Consider the following 14,967-nt stretch of genomic DNA (forward strand, 5'->3'; position numbering starts at 1 on the left):
GACACCAAGGTCTCGGAACCTGCCTCCAGCCAATCGTGGAGCCAGAGGGGAGGTGTGGGCCCAGCCAAAGCTGGAAATAGTCATTAGGGCTTGTGGGGGTGTAAAGGGGGAGCAGGGAAATAGGTCATTAACCCATTAGGAGTTGATAAGAGAGTGAGTCACGGTGATGGGGAGTGGAGAGAGATGCTGAGGGCCTTGGGAGTGGATCTTCCCAACCTCACCTCCCCTGGCTCTAGCTTGAGGTCTTTGGCTGGGGTTGGAGGGGGCAGTAGGGTAAGGATGGAGTTAGGGGCCTCCCTACCCCTTCTGTATCTCAGGCCTGTTTCTTCCTCTTTCAGTCCCTCTGGTTCTGTTTCCGCCTCCATCTCTTTTTATATAATCATAGATGGAATTCAGGGTTACCTGGTTTAGCTCTTATTTTACAGGTAAGGGAAACTGAGGCCCACAGAGGGAGGTACTGGGGCAGCCAGGTGGCGCAGTGGATAAAGCACCAGCCCTGGATGCAGGAGGACCTGAGTTCAAATCCGGCCTCAAACACTTGACACACTAGCTGTGTGACCCTGGGCAAGTCACTTAACCCTCATTGCCCTTTGAAAAAAAAAGGAGAGAGGGAATACTTGCCCCAGATCATATGCCAAGTCAGGGGGCAGATCCAAGTGGGGTCTGAATGCCAACCCTGGACTCTTTCCCACCATGCCTTGGGGTTTCTATGTGGGTCGGAGACAATCGGAGATTGTGACTGTGTGTCCGTCTCTGTGTGTGCAGTTGTGTCTGTGTTGGGAGTAGGGGGGAGGAGGGAAGGAAGAGATTGTGTATGAGTGAAAAGAGTGCTGGGGGGTTTCAAGTCAGAAGCCCAGAGTTCAAAGGCCACCCAATGCAGCAGCCACTGTGGGACCCTGAGGGGGCTTCCTCCCCTCATCTCTAAAAGGAAGGTGTTGGGGCAGCTAGACGGCACAGTGGATAGAGCACCGGCCCTGGATGCAGGAGGACCTGAGTTCAAATCCGGCCTCAGGCACTTAACACTTACTACCTGTGTGACCCTGGGCAAGTCACTTAACTCCAATTGCCTCACCAAAAAAAAATTAAAATTAAAATTAAATAAAAATAAAAGGAAGGTGTTGGGACTCAATGCTCACTAAAGAGCCAGCCCTTCCACCTCCCAAATTCTATGGGCTGTGTGTGTGTGTGTGTGTGTGTGTGTGTGTGTGTGTGTGTGTGTTTGACATATACACACTGGTCTGCTCTTCCCTCCATCTGTCCTCCCTTTCACCCCCATCTTGGTTCCTCTGGGCGCCTCCCTCCCTCCCAGCTCCACCCATCCAGTCATCCCCATTCCTGGAGAAACTGAGGCTAGGAAGGAATGACTCCCAGGGTCCACCTCCAGGGCAAGGGAGGATCCCTGCAGGACTGACTTCCAGGTCTCAACACTCACACACACACATCTACCTTCTATCCCCACCCCACCTGCAGGAGAAGATCAGCAACTTGAGGGCAGGGGGCTTCTTTTTGTTTTTGCAGCCCCCTCGTCCTAGAACAGTGGATGGAGTGCCAGCCCTATAGTCAGGAGGACCAAAGTTCAAATCTTGCCTCAGACGCTCACTAGCTGTGTGACCCTGGGCAAGTCATTTCACCCTGTTTGCCTCAGTTCCCTCATCTGTCAAATGAGCTGGAGAAGGAAATGGCAAACTCCTTCCAGTATCTTTTTTTTTCTTTTGGTGAGGCAATTGGGGTTGTGACTTGCCTAGGGTCACACAGCTAGTAAGTGAGGCCGGATTTGAACTCAGGTCCTCCTGACTCCAGAGCTGGTGCTCTATCTACTGCACCACCTGGCTGTCCCCCGCTTCCAGTATCTTTGCCAAGAAAACCCCCAATGGAGTCACAGATCAGATATGACTGAAATAACTCAACAACAACATCCTAGCACAGAACCTGTTATTCAGTAAGCACTTAAAAAAAATACTTATTCTATTCAATTAGAAGGGGCTGGGGCAGCTAGGTGGCACCGTGCATAGAGCACAGGCCCTGGATTCAGGAGGAATTGAGTTCAAATCCAGCCTCAGACACTTGACACTACCCTCACCAAAAAAAAAAAAGAAGGGGCCTTAGGAGGTCCCATGGAAAGTAGTCAAGTGTGAATTCAAATTCAGGTCCAGAGAGAAGCAGCAACTCCATGCCCAGGCTGTACCACACTGCCCCTTGTTACCTCAGAGACAGAGAAACCAGCAAATACAGAGAGACAATAAGCCCCCCGCCCAGAGACACACAAATGTAAACACTGGAAATACAGCAGTGAGATGTGCTAACCCCCCCACCCCGACCCCTAACACCTTCACCCGAGACTTGCTCAGAACCTCAGAATATCAGAGCTAGAAAGGACCAGGAACGTTGTCTGGTGCCATCTCTTCATTCAGATCAAGGGGAAACTGAGGCCCAAAGAGAAGTGACTTGGTCAAGGGCACTCGGCTAATATAAACTGCTGAGTGAGGAAGTGAGACACCAGATTCCCAGACCAAAGCCCTCTCCACTCACACATGACCCACAGATGCAGCTGGTCTTTCCAGTGAGATGTTCACACACAGGGAGACTCCAAACAAGGGGAGGCGTCCCCTTTGGTGGGCTCTTAACAATCAATTAACAGGAGCGATTTTCCAGTGCCTCCTCACTGCCAGCCACTGTGCCAGGCCCCGAGGGTGCTGCCACAAAAGAGAAGCAGGCCCTGCCCTAGGGGACTTCCATTCTACAGGGAGAGCCCTCCACAGAGCAGAATAGAAGGAACACAGATCATATGTACCTTTACCCAGAGGCACACTGTGGGTCACACACGAGCACGCGCACGCACACACACACGCACATGCACACAGTCAGCCTCACAGGACCAGCTTGAGCACTGACAGGCACACCCGGGTGTCTCCCATTCCCTATCCTGGGCGGAGCCAGGAAGAAGCAGCCAGTTTGGGAAGGGGAGGGAAGGGGGTGCTGGGCTACCCCGCCTGTCCCCTGTCCTGTCTGCTTGGCTCGACCGGTTTCCCAAGGAGAGCCCGCCTGAAGTAACCTCCATTGGGCAACCCCTCCCTTCAAGAACTCAGGCATCCAGCTTCCCATCCCCCATCCAATCAGAGACCCGGGGAGCCCTAGGCTCTGGATTCCTAGGCCCTAGGCCTTTAGGTGTGTGGGGGCTGGGGGCTAAGACGTCTGGGTCACTGAGAGAAAGGGGCCGGGGGCCAGGACCCCAGAGCCCCAGAGCCACACCTATCCCCCCCCACTCCAGCCACCTCACCACTGGGTCAGTCTCAAGTTTCCTCACCGGGCCTGAGCCAAGTGTGGCTAATTGGTGCCCCGGGGGTGTGAGGGAAGGAGAGGGACGGGGGAAGTGGAGGGCATACCAGGCCCCTGTTAGCATTAGCTCATTCCCTATGCTTTCCCCATCCAGGCTTCCCAGAGGATGCCATCAGCAAGGCAGGACTAGGGTTGGGAGGGCATGAGGAAGTGAGGAGGCCAAGGATGGGGGACAGGGGAACCCCCCAGTTCAGAGGTGGAGGAAACAAAGACAGAGACATAGACAGCAAGGCTGAGAATGGGGATGCAGGGAACAGAACTACGGAATAAACTACTGCTTCCCCTTTTGGGACCTCAGTTTCCCTTTCTGTACAATGAGGAAATTGGACTAAATTTTCTGACTCTAAGAGGCACAGATTCAGAGATTAAAATTTAAGACTAAGACTTAAGGAAAGAGACCAATACAGGAAGGGAACAGGCATTTCTTAAGCGCCCATGTTCCAAGCACTGTGCTAAACCATTTACAATTACGACTTCATTGGATGCTCACAACAACCTTGGGAGAAGGATGGGAGGCTCAAAGTTACCCAGAGATCTGGAGATGAGGATACTGTGTTCCTGAAGGGGTGGGGACTGGGGCCCTGGATGCCTGGGTCCCTGAGAAGCGGCTGCCCCACCTAGGCCAACAACATCACCCCATCCTTGCCCAACCCTGCCTGCCAGGTGACAGCACCTTCTCCCCAATGGGTGACTCCCCACTTTTCCGGTGGCTCCAGCATTTCTGGGGGTGACACCCACCCTAGGGACCTCACCCAGTCCTGACGCGGCTTCCCTGACTGAGTCACCCCCCCCCAACCTGCAGAGCTTGTTAGGGTCAGGGGTGAACCTCATGAAGGGTCCTTGGAGGTGCCTAGATTTTTGGACCCTCAATCTTTTCCCCAGAAAGGACACAGGGGTCTGCTCCCTCAGCCACCAACCTTCTGGGTTTGGTGCTCAGGAGGGCATATCACCCCACAACCCACTGGGAGAGGTCTCCATAACAGCCCCTTCCTGTCAGCCTCCCCCCACCTCAACTGTACCTGACTAGTGGGAAGGGTCAGGTGGGCAGGGGGAGTAAAGGGAAGCAAGAGGCCACCTAAGGGCCTCCCAATAGCCCCCACACAGACTTATATAACCCAACTTTCTCTTCTTGCCTCCCTCTTGTTCCATTTCCCCACTTCTGAACTACAGTCAGAGAAATTCAGAGATGGCCTCACCCCTGGTGAGCAGGAGATAGAGCTCGAAGACTCGAGGTTATAATTCAGCCTCAGACGCTTCAGAGTCGTGTGGTCCTGGGCAAATCACCTCACTCTGTCTGTCTCAGTTTCCTTGGCTGTCAAATGAGGATAATAATAAAAGTGTCTACCTCCCAGAATGGTTGAGGATCAGATGAGATCATGTTTGAAAAGTGCTTAGCACAGAGCCCAGCACACAGTGGGGGCTTAAGAAATACTTATTCCTCCCCCTTCTTGTTTCTGTTTCTCCTTGCCCCTCCTGCACATCTTCTTCTTCTTCTTCTTCTTCTTCTTCTTCTTCTTCTTCTTCTTCTTCTTCTTCTTCTTCTTCTTCCCCTTCCTCCTCCTCCTCTTCTTCCTCTTCTTCCTCCTCCTCCATCTTTTTTTCCTTTTTCTCTTTTTCTTTCTCTGTCTCTCCATCTCTGTCTCTATGTCTCTGTCTTTCTGTTTCTGACTGTCTCTGTGTCTCTGTCTGTGTGTCTCTCTGTGTCTGTCTCTCCCTGTCTCTGTATATCTCTGTCTCTGTCTCTCTGTGTGTCTGTCTCTATGTCTCTGTCTCTGTGTCTGACTGTCTCTCCCTGTCTCTATATATCTCTGTCTCTGTGTGTCTGTGTCTGTGTCCATGTCTCTCCCCCCCCCCATATCTGCTTCTATCTCGGTCTTTGCACATTTCATTAGAACTAGAAGGGACTGGGGGATTATTGTGTTCAACCCCCCTTATTTTCATACGGGGAAACTGAGGCCCAAGGAGAGGAAGGGACATGCTCTCAATCACACAGGTAGTAAATGCCAGGTTCGATTTCAGGCAGTGTCCTTCCCTTCCTTGTGTTTGTCCTTGCTTATCTCTTGAGAGTCGGTGGGGAGACTCCTGAGCCTCAGAAGACCTGGGACACGAGCGCCTGTGCTGCTACCTAGGAGTTCTAAACACTTGCATTTGCTTCATTTGTAAAATGGGACTAATGTTTTTCCACCATGGGCTCAGCAGGGTTATGGTGAGGGAAGCACTTTGTACATACACCCTAACCATCTGTCAGAGCAAGAAGCTTTTGCCTCGCTGTTCTCTGGTCCTTTCTACCTCTATCTCCCCATCTCCTCGTGCCTCAGTTTCCCCATGTTTTCCTTGCACCGATCTTGGCTTGCCTCCAAGGCCAGGTCTCTGTCCCTCGTCTCAGTGATCCCCATATCTGTCCTGAGGTTTCCTCCAGGTGAGCTGGCCAGCAGGGATGCCCTAAGGGGGTATGGGGGAGGGGACTCCCCATCTAAGCAGGGCTCCTGGCGCTTCCTTCCCCTTGTGTCACTGTACCGCCCCGCCCCTGCTACCTGGCCAACCCATATAAGATCAGGTCGGGATGAGAGCGCACAACCAGCTAGAGCCAGGTACGAAGCGAAGAGGCCAAAGCTGAGCGCAGTGCTCCTCAGCCCGAGACCCGCAGCGCCCCCGCCCAGAGCTCCTCAGGTAGGAAGGAGCCCCACCCAACCCGGGCAGCCCCCGCCCCCAAGTCTTGCTTCCCGCAACCTGGCTTCGCTGGCCCGAGGCGGCTCCCGTGGCTGCCTCTTGGACTCTGCCGTCTCTACGTTTGTGTCTCTGAACTTTGTCTCGGGGTCTCTCCCTTACGCCGGCTGTCTCTTGTCACTCTAGTTTTCTCTTTCCTTGGCTCTCTAACGCAGATCTCTCAGGCTCCTAGTCAGCCTTTCTATCCGTGTCTCTGTCCCCGGGTGTCTCACAGCATCTCTCCCTGATTCTCTCTCTCTCTCTCTCTCTCTCTCTCTCTCTCTCTCTCTCTCTCTCTCTCTCTCTCTCTCTCTCTCTCTCTCTCTCTCTCTCTCTCTCTCTCTCTCCCCCCATATTTCTGGGGTGTCTCTGTGTCTCCCTTATCTCTGGGTGTCTGTCTCTCTGTTTTCTCTCTCAGTGCAGTTTCTTCTACTCTGCCTCGATGTCTTCGTGGAGGCCACGGGGGCCTTGGATGTGGAAGTCCTCACTCTCCCGCGATATCTGTCTTCCTCCACCTCGGGATGCCTGCAGCTCTCTCCATTCTGCAGCTTTCGGTCTCTGAGCATCTTGTTTCCTGGCTGTGTCTCTGCAAATCTCTCAGTCTCTGGCTCTATTGGGCCAGAAAAATCTCTGACTTTTTATTGAGAGTATCTGTGTCTCTCTCTGCCGGTGACTATTCCTAGGTGTCTCTGTCCGACTTAGCTGAGTCTCTCCTTATCTGTCTCCTCTCAATGACATCTCAATCTCGAGGCGTGGGGATGGGGGCTGGGGGCGGTGTGTGTGGAGATTCTCAGAATCCTGATGGATGAATCTTGGTACCAAGAGCTTCACTGGAGGAAGCGGGAAAGGATGATGGGGGCTCTGACCCGGCCTCTTTCTCCCTCCCCAGCATTCCCTTCGCCTGCCACAGTCCATCCCTTTACTCCAGTGCCCTTGCCCCCGCCCTCCCCCCACCCCACCTAGTCTCCAGGTGCCCCGGGAAGCAGCTCCTCAGCGCCTCCTCTCTGCCTCGGCCCACACCGTCTCTGCAGGGATGCAGTTCGAGATGCACGACAACGTGAAGGGCAAAGGTGCGCTCGACTGAGAGATCCCTACCCCGCCTGCTCCCTCTCCCCTCCCCCTTCTCGGGGTTGTGTGGACACCGCCAAGAAGTCGGCCTGGGCCCCCAGAAGTGCAGGAACAGAGCACCCCACCCCCAGATGTGGAGGAACGCCTGCTCCCTCCCTCCTCCCAGATGTGGCCCTCAGCCCAGATGCACAAGACGCCCCTTGGCCCCAGATGTGCAAGAGGAGGCCCCCATTTTCCCCAGCTCCCATCCTGACTACTGGGAGGGAGAGTTCCCCTGGAACCCGCCTGCAGGGAATGTCATCAGACACCCTCCCCCCTGATGTGCAAGAGCCACCAGCTATCCAGATGTGCAGGAGGACCCACGCTCCCCAGCTCCAGAAAGCCAGAGCCTGGGAGGGGGAGGGAGATCCTCAGTGCATCAAAGAAACCCCAGGCCCCACCCAGATGTAACTCCAAATGCAGATGTGGAACCCCCTCCCAGATGAGGGCGGTGGCTGCAGTGTGATTCCTCAGAGCCCCTCCCCTTCTCTCCCCCTCCCGTTGACTGAGCTTTCCAGATGTGCCAGGGAGGGAGGAGGGAGCTGTGGTAAGAGGAGGGAAGGAGAACCAGATTCCAAAGCACCCCCGTCTAACCTTGTTTCCTCCCTTACTCTCCCCAGCCATGTCCTACCCTGTGACCAGCCAGCCCCAAAGCCAGAGCACCTGCTACCAGACTCAGCAAAGTGACTGGCACACAGAGCTTACAGACTGCTGCAATGATATGCCCGTGTGTGAGTACCCAGGCCTGCCCCAGCATCCCTCCTGTCTACAGGCTCTGGCACCTAGAACTTGGGCTAGCAAGGCCCCTAGAACAGGGAATGTCAGAGCTGGGAGGGGCCTTAGAACAGGGGATGTCAGAGCTGGGAGGCACCTTAGAACAGGGAATGTCAGAGCTGGGGGGGGGTGACCCTTAGAACAGGGAATGTCAGAGCTGGGAGGGGCCTTAGAACACCGGATGTCAGAGCTAGGAGGGACCTTAGAACAGGGGATGTCAGAGCTGGGAGGGACCTTAGAACAGAGAACACTGTCAGAACTGAAGACTTTACAACTTAGAATCTCAAAGATGGGAGAGACCTTCCAACAGAGATCACAGAATGTCAGAATTAGGAAGGGCCCTAGAACAGAATGTCAAGAGTTTGAGATTATTCGGTCTAACCTGAGAGACAGAGAGAGAAAGAGACACAGAGACACAGAGAGAGACAGACAGACAGATGAGAGAGACAGGGGAGAGAGACGGAGAGGAGAGAGAAGAGGAGGACAGGACAGGAGAGGAGAGGCGGGGCCTCCTTCAGGCTTGGGGGTCGCCCTGACCTCTCCCTCCCCTCCCCTTCCCTCCCCTGCAGGTCTGTGCGGCACCTTCGCTCCCCTGTGCCTGGCCTGCCGCATCGCTGATGATTTCGGGGAGTGCTGCTGTGCGCCCTACTTGCCTGGGGGTCTCCACTCCATCCGCACTGGCATGAGAGAGCGCTACCACATTTTGGTGAGGAGGCTTGAAGGTGCCGGGGAGGTGTGGGGCGGAGTCGGAACCCCCTGGGAAGGGGCGGGGCCCTGTGCCAGGATAACGGGGTTGGGGGCGGGGCAGATCTTCAATCCCTCTCTAATCTCCTTCTACCTTTTCCCCTCCAGGGCTCCGTTGGAAACGACTGGGCAACGCTCACCTTCTGCCTACCTTGCGCGCTCTGTCAAATGGCGCGGGAGCTGAAAATCAGACAATAAGGAGCCGCCCCAGCCCCGCCCACTTGGTCCTTGACTCTCCACGCCCTCCCTCCCTCCCTTTGCCCCCAATAAAATTGGAAACCCCAAGCTGTGTCCGAGTGGTCTGGGAAGTGGGAGGGGCCACGACTGGGGGGCGCGGCGCCGGGGCTCCAGGCTGACCCGGGGTCCTCAGCTCTGGCGCAGAGCGGAGGCTCAGAGGGCTCTGAGCGGCCGGTGAGTCCAGCCTTTGCCTGGATGAGAATTCTCTCCACTCTCGTGCCCGGCAAGCGCCGTCTGCCTTGGCTCAAAGATCTCTAGAGAGGGGCCAGCGCCTCGGCCCTCGGGGTGCTCCACTCGGTGGAACAGCTCTTGTTATTCACTCTTACCCCCACGCCCTTTGTGAGCGAAGGGAACAAGCTTGACCCCCCCCCCCCCCCAGCGCTTCGAATACTTGAAGATAGCTGTCGTCTCTCCCTCTCTTCTCCGGGCTAAACATTCTGTACCTTCAACCTTTCCATGAATGAACAGGGACTCGGGCCCTTACATCATCCTGGTTGCCTTCCATGAACACTCTCCAGGCAGCTAGGTGGCACAGCGGATAGAGCATTGAGGTCAGGAGGTAGTGAGTTCAGATCTCACCTCAGAGACTTACTAGTTGTGTGACCCTGGGCAAGTCATTTAACTCCAATTGTCTTAAACATCCAGGGCCACCTCCTGTCCTCCTGATGTATACCTTTTTTTTTTTTGGTGAGAAAATTGGGGTTAAGTGACTTGCCCAGGGTCACACAGCTAGTAAGTGTGTAAAGTGTCTGAGGTCAGATTTGAACTCAGGTCCTCCTGAATCCAGGGCTGGTGCTCTATCCACTGTGCCACCTAGCTGCCCTCCTCTGATGTACATCTTGTCACTGGACCCAGATGGTTCTGGAGGAAAGAGTGAGGTTAGTGACCTTGCAAAGCCCTCCCTCATTTAAATTCAATTCCCTTCAAGTCAGGATGTCACTCCCATGTCATGATCCTTTTTGAGAACAAAGGACAAACAACAACAATGAACACTCTCCAGCTAATTAATATCAAGGAGATCTGGGTTCGAGTTCTGACTCTGACACTTAGAAGTTACACTTGTGGGTTGACACAACCCATGTAAGCTGCCATTTTCCCATTTTCTCAGGGGGTACCTACCTCACAGGGCTGCTGGGATATTAAAGGAAACTATACTGAATTTTAAAAGCATTAAGCACCTACTATGTGTACAGCACTGTACTAAGACCTAGTAATATGATTTGTGTAAGGGAGGTACTGGAGCCATCAGGGGAGCCCTGGATTTGATGAGTTTATATCTCTATGTAAGGGGGACTTGATCAGAAGAGCTTCCTGCCAAGTGGCATCCATTCGACCCCAAGAAGGGGTGGGGGAAGGGGAGCAGGCGGGGTGGCACCTTTGCCCTTCGCATCACCAATTTGAAATGACCTAGGGGATGCTCTGAGCCACCAATGACATCCAATGCCAGTTGTTATTCTTCCTTTTGGATGGAGTCCCTGATCTAGACCGAGGCAGTTCAAACATCTCATCTTGTATTTGGCCCCTTGCCTATCTTCTCCCCACACTGCTCCAGCCCCGCAGGTATTTTCTAACAATCAGAGCAGGCCCCAAGGACACTGGGCCTTCAGGAAGCCGCTTGAGGAGAGAGGACGGATGCAGCTGTTCAAATCCAGGCAGGATCACACGTTGAGTATGGTACAGAGGATGTTCTCTGACGGGTGGGAGGTCAGACAAGCTGGCCTTCTGGGAACATCGCTTCAGACATCTGGGCCCCACCTCTGACCTGAGCAAAAAGCACGCAGGGTAGAGCTAGAACGTTCACACTGGCGGTGGGGAGCACGGCAGAGGGTGACGGAGCCCAGGGTGTGGAGTTAGCAGACCCGGGTTTGGAATCGCAGCACCAACACTAAAGTGAATGTCTCAGGGGTAACTAGCAAAATACCCCTCTCAGTCTTGACTTCCTAAACTGTAAAGCAGCAATGCTCATACTTGCACTACACAGGGATACAGACAGCTTACCTTGGAGCACAGAAGGGATACACCTGGAGTCAGCGCACAAAACAATCCACTTAGTGGATCCTACGGGCAATAGACGAGGATCTGGGTTCAAATCCTGGCTCTGCCATTTACTGTGTAACACGTAAGTCTCACACCTCCACAGGCCTCAGTTTCAATGCTAAAATGAGGGGGTTGGACCCTTCCACATCTCAGATCTATCCTAGAACCCTTTTCAGACCTCCCAGACAGGATCAGATACACGGACAATGGCAGCCAGGTGGCCCGGTGGAATCAGGAAGACCTGAGCTCACATCCAGGCTCAGACACTTACCAGCTGTGTGACCCTGGGCAAGACACCAAAGCTCTGCCTGCCTCAGTCCCCTCAACTACAAAATGAAGACAAAATGTAATTCACACGCGTGGCATACAGCTGGCACTTAATCAATGTTTGTTTCCTTATTTCTTCATTCAGTGATAGCAGAAGCCAGTCACTGACACCAGAACAGAAAGTCACTTGAGCAACAGGAGGGACCGGCCCTGCCACACCCCGCACTCGACCAAGAAGCCTTGTCTGGACGCCCAGTCTCAGTTCTGGTGCCAAGATTCCTCCCTTCTTAGTCTGGGTCTCGCCCTGGCAGAGACTGAAGGTCCAACAGTTCAGCGTTTAAGGGTCACTGTCGGGGGGACCCTGGATCTACCCTCCCATCTGACTGGTTCCTCCACCTTCTCCTGGGCCCAGCCCGGTCTCCAATTTAAAGAACCAAACACAAGCCTCATATGCCCTCAAAGGTAGGGAGGGACGTTCTGTGTTCCTGATTGGGACAAGGTGGGGACACCCTAGAATGGCCAAAGAGCCCAACCCCCTTCCATTGTTGTCATCAGAGGACCAGAGAAGACAATGAGGGAAAGGCCTTTCCTTGCCAGGGGCACACACACACACACACACACACAGCCAAGCTGGCTAAGAGGTTCTGGCCCTCCCTTCCCTGTACCCCACACGATACAGACGGAACCACATGCGAGAACCCCAAAGCCATGACTGAGCTCTGAGGGACTGGGGGTCCTGGGGCCAGGACTTGGGACTGGGAATGGAGGCCAGAACCCCAGGGGTCTGCACAAGAGGCTGCAGCCCATGGCAGCACTGACCGAGGGGCCAGAAGCTCAGAACCTTCCCACATCTCTATAGAGCAACCAGACAACGGGGTCCCCTGGTAATGTTTTATTTGGCAATTGGGGCTTCTTCCTCCCACACACAGCACCCGTGACCTCCTTCCTAACCACTCAGAAGAGCAAAAGGGGGGGGTATCAGGAGTTAGGAAAAGACCAATGGGATTTTGGAGAGAAAAGGTGGGCCCTGGAGTCCTGAGTTAAGGGACACAGGGACCAGAGAGGTTTGTTATCCAAGCCACCGACTGAGGAAAGATGAGGTCTGGAGTTCAGTGAAACAGTGGTTGGGAGGGAAAGGAAGTGGCTTTTCTGTGCGCTATGTGCCAGGTAGTGTGCTAAGGGCTTCACAAGCATCTCTTGGGGGTGGGGGGAGAGGGGGGTGAGGCAGGAGTTACTGAACCATAAGCACAGAAAGGGCTTTCCAAGGCTGCCTGGCCCAAGCTGCAGAGGAGCAGGATTCTCTCAGATGCTCCCAGTAAGGGTCATCCAGCCAGAGACCAGGGGGCAGTGAATGGGCCCGCCCCTCCTGAATCAGAAGCGTCCAGCTTGGCTGGCTGGGACCCTAGCAAAGGGACAGGGAGGCAGAGGAGGCTCATCTGCCTCCAGAGACTCAGAGGCTACTTGGAGAAAAGCATTTGACACCCTTGCTGAACCTGGAAGTGACAGGACAGCCGGGAGGGATTGTTCTCTACACACGGGACCACAGACCCCCAAAGGCCTCGAGACAGGAGCCAGCACCTGGCTTCAGAGACAACTTCCAAGCCTGAGTGAAGGCCCTACAGTGTGATGCAGTAGCTGGGAGAGACCCTACCCCTGGTTATGCTCCGTGAGATGAGACCCGGAGGGGAGAGTGCTGGGGAGCCCACCCTGGGCCGCGGGGTTTAGCTCAACACACATCTCAGGAAGGAGGCGGAGAGAGAGGGCGACCCTAATGGAGAACAGATGCTTCAAGAGGATGGGTGGAAGGGACGGCCCGGTCAGAGCCGCAGTCCTGGTGTCAATATATGTGAGGGGCTGTCATGCAACAGAGGGCCCAGGAGCAGTGAGAGGAGGCGTCCCGGGGCACACTGGGCTTCCAGGCTGGAGCAGCCCGCCTCCAGAGGTAGTGAGGGCCCCCATGCTGGGCTGGTTTTCAGGAACCGAGGGCCCCTTCAGGGCTCTAGTGCTATGATTCCTCCCAGAAAGCTGTGGGGCATCTAAGGGAAGCGAGGTGGTCCAGTGTCCAGGTAGTGGCTGCTTGGGAGAGCCGAGGGGAGGCCACAGGGCTAGAGTCCACGCTGTGGAGTGGCTACTTTGGGAAGGAGGGGCTCCGGGGGTCAGAGATGATGGGTTCAAGGTGCTGGGTGGGGGGTGGGAGGGGACGCTGCCTTGAGGGAAGAAACCTAGCCTGGAGTCCAGAGGGACAGAGACCTGGAGAGGCCTGCCACATAACACGGGCCCAACACGGGGCTGACGGCCAAGGGCGCTACCAAACCAAAGATGAACTAGGTGGGGGTCTATGGAATCATCCAGAGCCCAAGAGCCCGGCCACAGAGGGAATTCAGAGGCTAGGGATGGGCAGGGAGCAGGGACTAGGTGACCCTCCCCACCCCCGGGCCCTCAGAGCGACATGCTGGTGAGGTTGTCATGAGTCAGCAGTCCCTTCCTCCCACCCCCTGCCCCATGCCCACTGGCCCCAGGTCCGCTACCACCTCCACAGTACTCCTGCAGTCGGTGCCGCAGGGTGACCAGGGCAGAGCCCAGGCAGGCCCGGTTAGGGGTGTAGATGCCGCCCGGCAGCTGCAACAGGAGTGTGGCGACCCCTGCCATGCCGTCCTCGGTGGGCTCCAGGGTGATGGGCCCGGCCCTCAGTGTCACAGGGCAGCAGCCCCCGCTGCCAGCTCCCCACGGCCCACCACCCCCGGTCAATAGCAGTGGGGCCAGGAAAGGCTCCGAGCGGCGGAAGGTGGGTGGCGGGAGACCCATGCCAGCTGTTTTCCAGGGGACGGTAACAGCCGGGTCGGGCGGGAAGCAGACCGTGACCTTGGCAAAAGGGCGGCTGGCCATCTTGGTCATCTCCTGCAGGTGTCGCCGCTGCTCACGCCGCTGGTCCAGGGCCTGCTTGGCCTTCCAGAGCAGGACACAGAGGGACAGGAAGAGGAAGAAGCAGGAGAAGAAGACGGAAAAGAAAACAAAGAGGTCGATGTGCGCCTGGTCTTGGCGGAAGAAGAGCAAGCCCTGGGAGTCTGCGGAGCCGTTGGCGCCGGGTGCCCTGGGGTCCCCAACGCCCAGCAGGAGCAGGTAAAAGCGGCTGGACTTGAGGGCGTGCTGCTCGTGGGGGTAGGTGATGACGAGCCGGTCCCGCACCCCTCGCACCACCAGCACGGCAGCGGGCTCCATCACAGTCACGTAGGTGATGAGCCCTCGTGGGCGCACCTCCCGGACCCGAGGCTCAGGGGGCGGGCCGGCCCCCCCGGCGCCCGCCTCACCCGCTCGCAGGCCGGCCTCTGCAGCCACAGGGGGTGGGGCCGGTGGAGGGGGCTGGATGTGCACAGAGTGGACACCAGTGTCCGGGTCCACGCGGACCACAAAAGTGTCATAGGATGTGGAAACATAGAGGTCGACGGCGCCAAAGGTCACATCCAGCGTCAGGCGGATATCCACGTTGGTGAATTTTGGCTGCACCCCAAAGAGCACGGTGCGCCCGGGGCCCAGGGCCCGCCTTTTGGGCTCGTGAAAGCAATTGGTCTGGGAGGTGGGGTCCAGACAACACTCCTGCTCCACGGAGATCAGCCGGTAACACTGCTGGCCCCCCAGGGGGCTCCCGTGAAAAGACTCCCGGCACTTGGCGCACTGCGGGGGCAGGAGAGGCAAGAAAGCAATCTCCCTCATCTCCACGCCTGGTCCCCACTCCTCAGCCGCCTTGGCATTCAAGGCCTC

General features: G+C 55.8%; 2 protein-coding genes across 2 annotated transcripts in view; one reads left to right on the plus strand and one right to left on the minus strand.

Annotated features, from left to right (window-relative positions):
• The first annotated feature begins 5,848 nt into the window (after positions 1-5,848).
• Positions 5,849-8,915, plus strand: CNFN (cornifelin). Its single transcript, XM_043990749.1, has 5 exons — positions 5,849-6,006; positions 6,932-7,112; positions 7,770-7,880; positions 8,493-8,629; positions 8,776-8,915. The coding sequence occupies exons 2-5, from the start codon at positions 7,076-7,078 to the stop codon at positions 8,863-8,865; spliced, it is 375 nt and encodes a 124-aa protein (XP_043846684.1). The 5' UTR covers positions 5,849-6,006; positions 6,932-7,075; the 3' UTR covers positions 8,866-8,915.
• A 3,170-nt stretch (positions 8,916-12,085) lies between these two features.
• MEGF8 (multiple EGF like domains 8) overlaps positions 12,086-14,967 on the minus strand; it is a 31,222-nt gene continuing 28,340 nt past the window's right edge. The window contains exon 42 of the mRNA XM_043992562.1: positions 12,086-14,880. Within this exon, the coding sequence (XP_043848497.1) occupies positions 13,648-14,880 (1,233 nt within the window). The 3' untranslated portion in view covers positions 12,086-13,647. The remainder of the gene's footprint in view (positions 14,881-14,967) is intronic.

Source organism: Dromiciops gliroides, chromosome 3 (genome assembly GCF_019393635.1).
Source record: "Dromiciops gliroides isolate mDroGli1 chromosome 3, mDroGli1.pri, whole genome shotgun sequence".
Classification (NCBI taxonomy): Eukaryota; Metazoa; Chordata; class Mammalia; order Microbiotheria; family Microbiotheriidae; genus Dromiciops; species Dromiciops gliroides.

Coding starts and splice junctions, on each gene's coding strand:
- CNFN (XM_043990749.1), top strand. CDS start 7,076: ATGCAGTTCGAGATGCACGACAACGTGAAGGGCAAAG. Junction 7,113..7,769: donor CGACAACGTGAAGGGCAAAG/GTGCGCTCGACT, acceptor TACTCTCCCCAG/CCATGTCCTACCCTGTGACC. Junction 7,881..8,492: donor CTGCAATGATATGCCCGTGT/GTGAGTACCCAG, acceptor CCTCCCCTGCAG/GTCTGTGCGGCACCTTCGCT.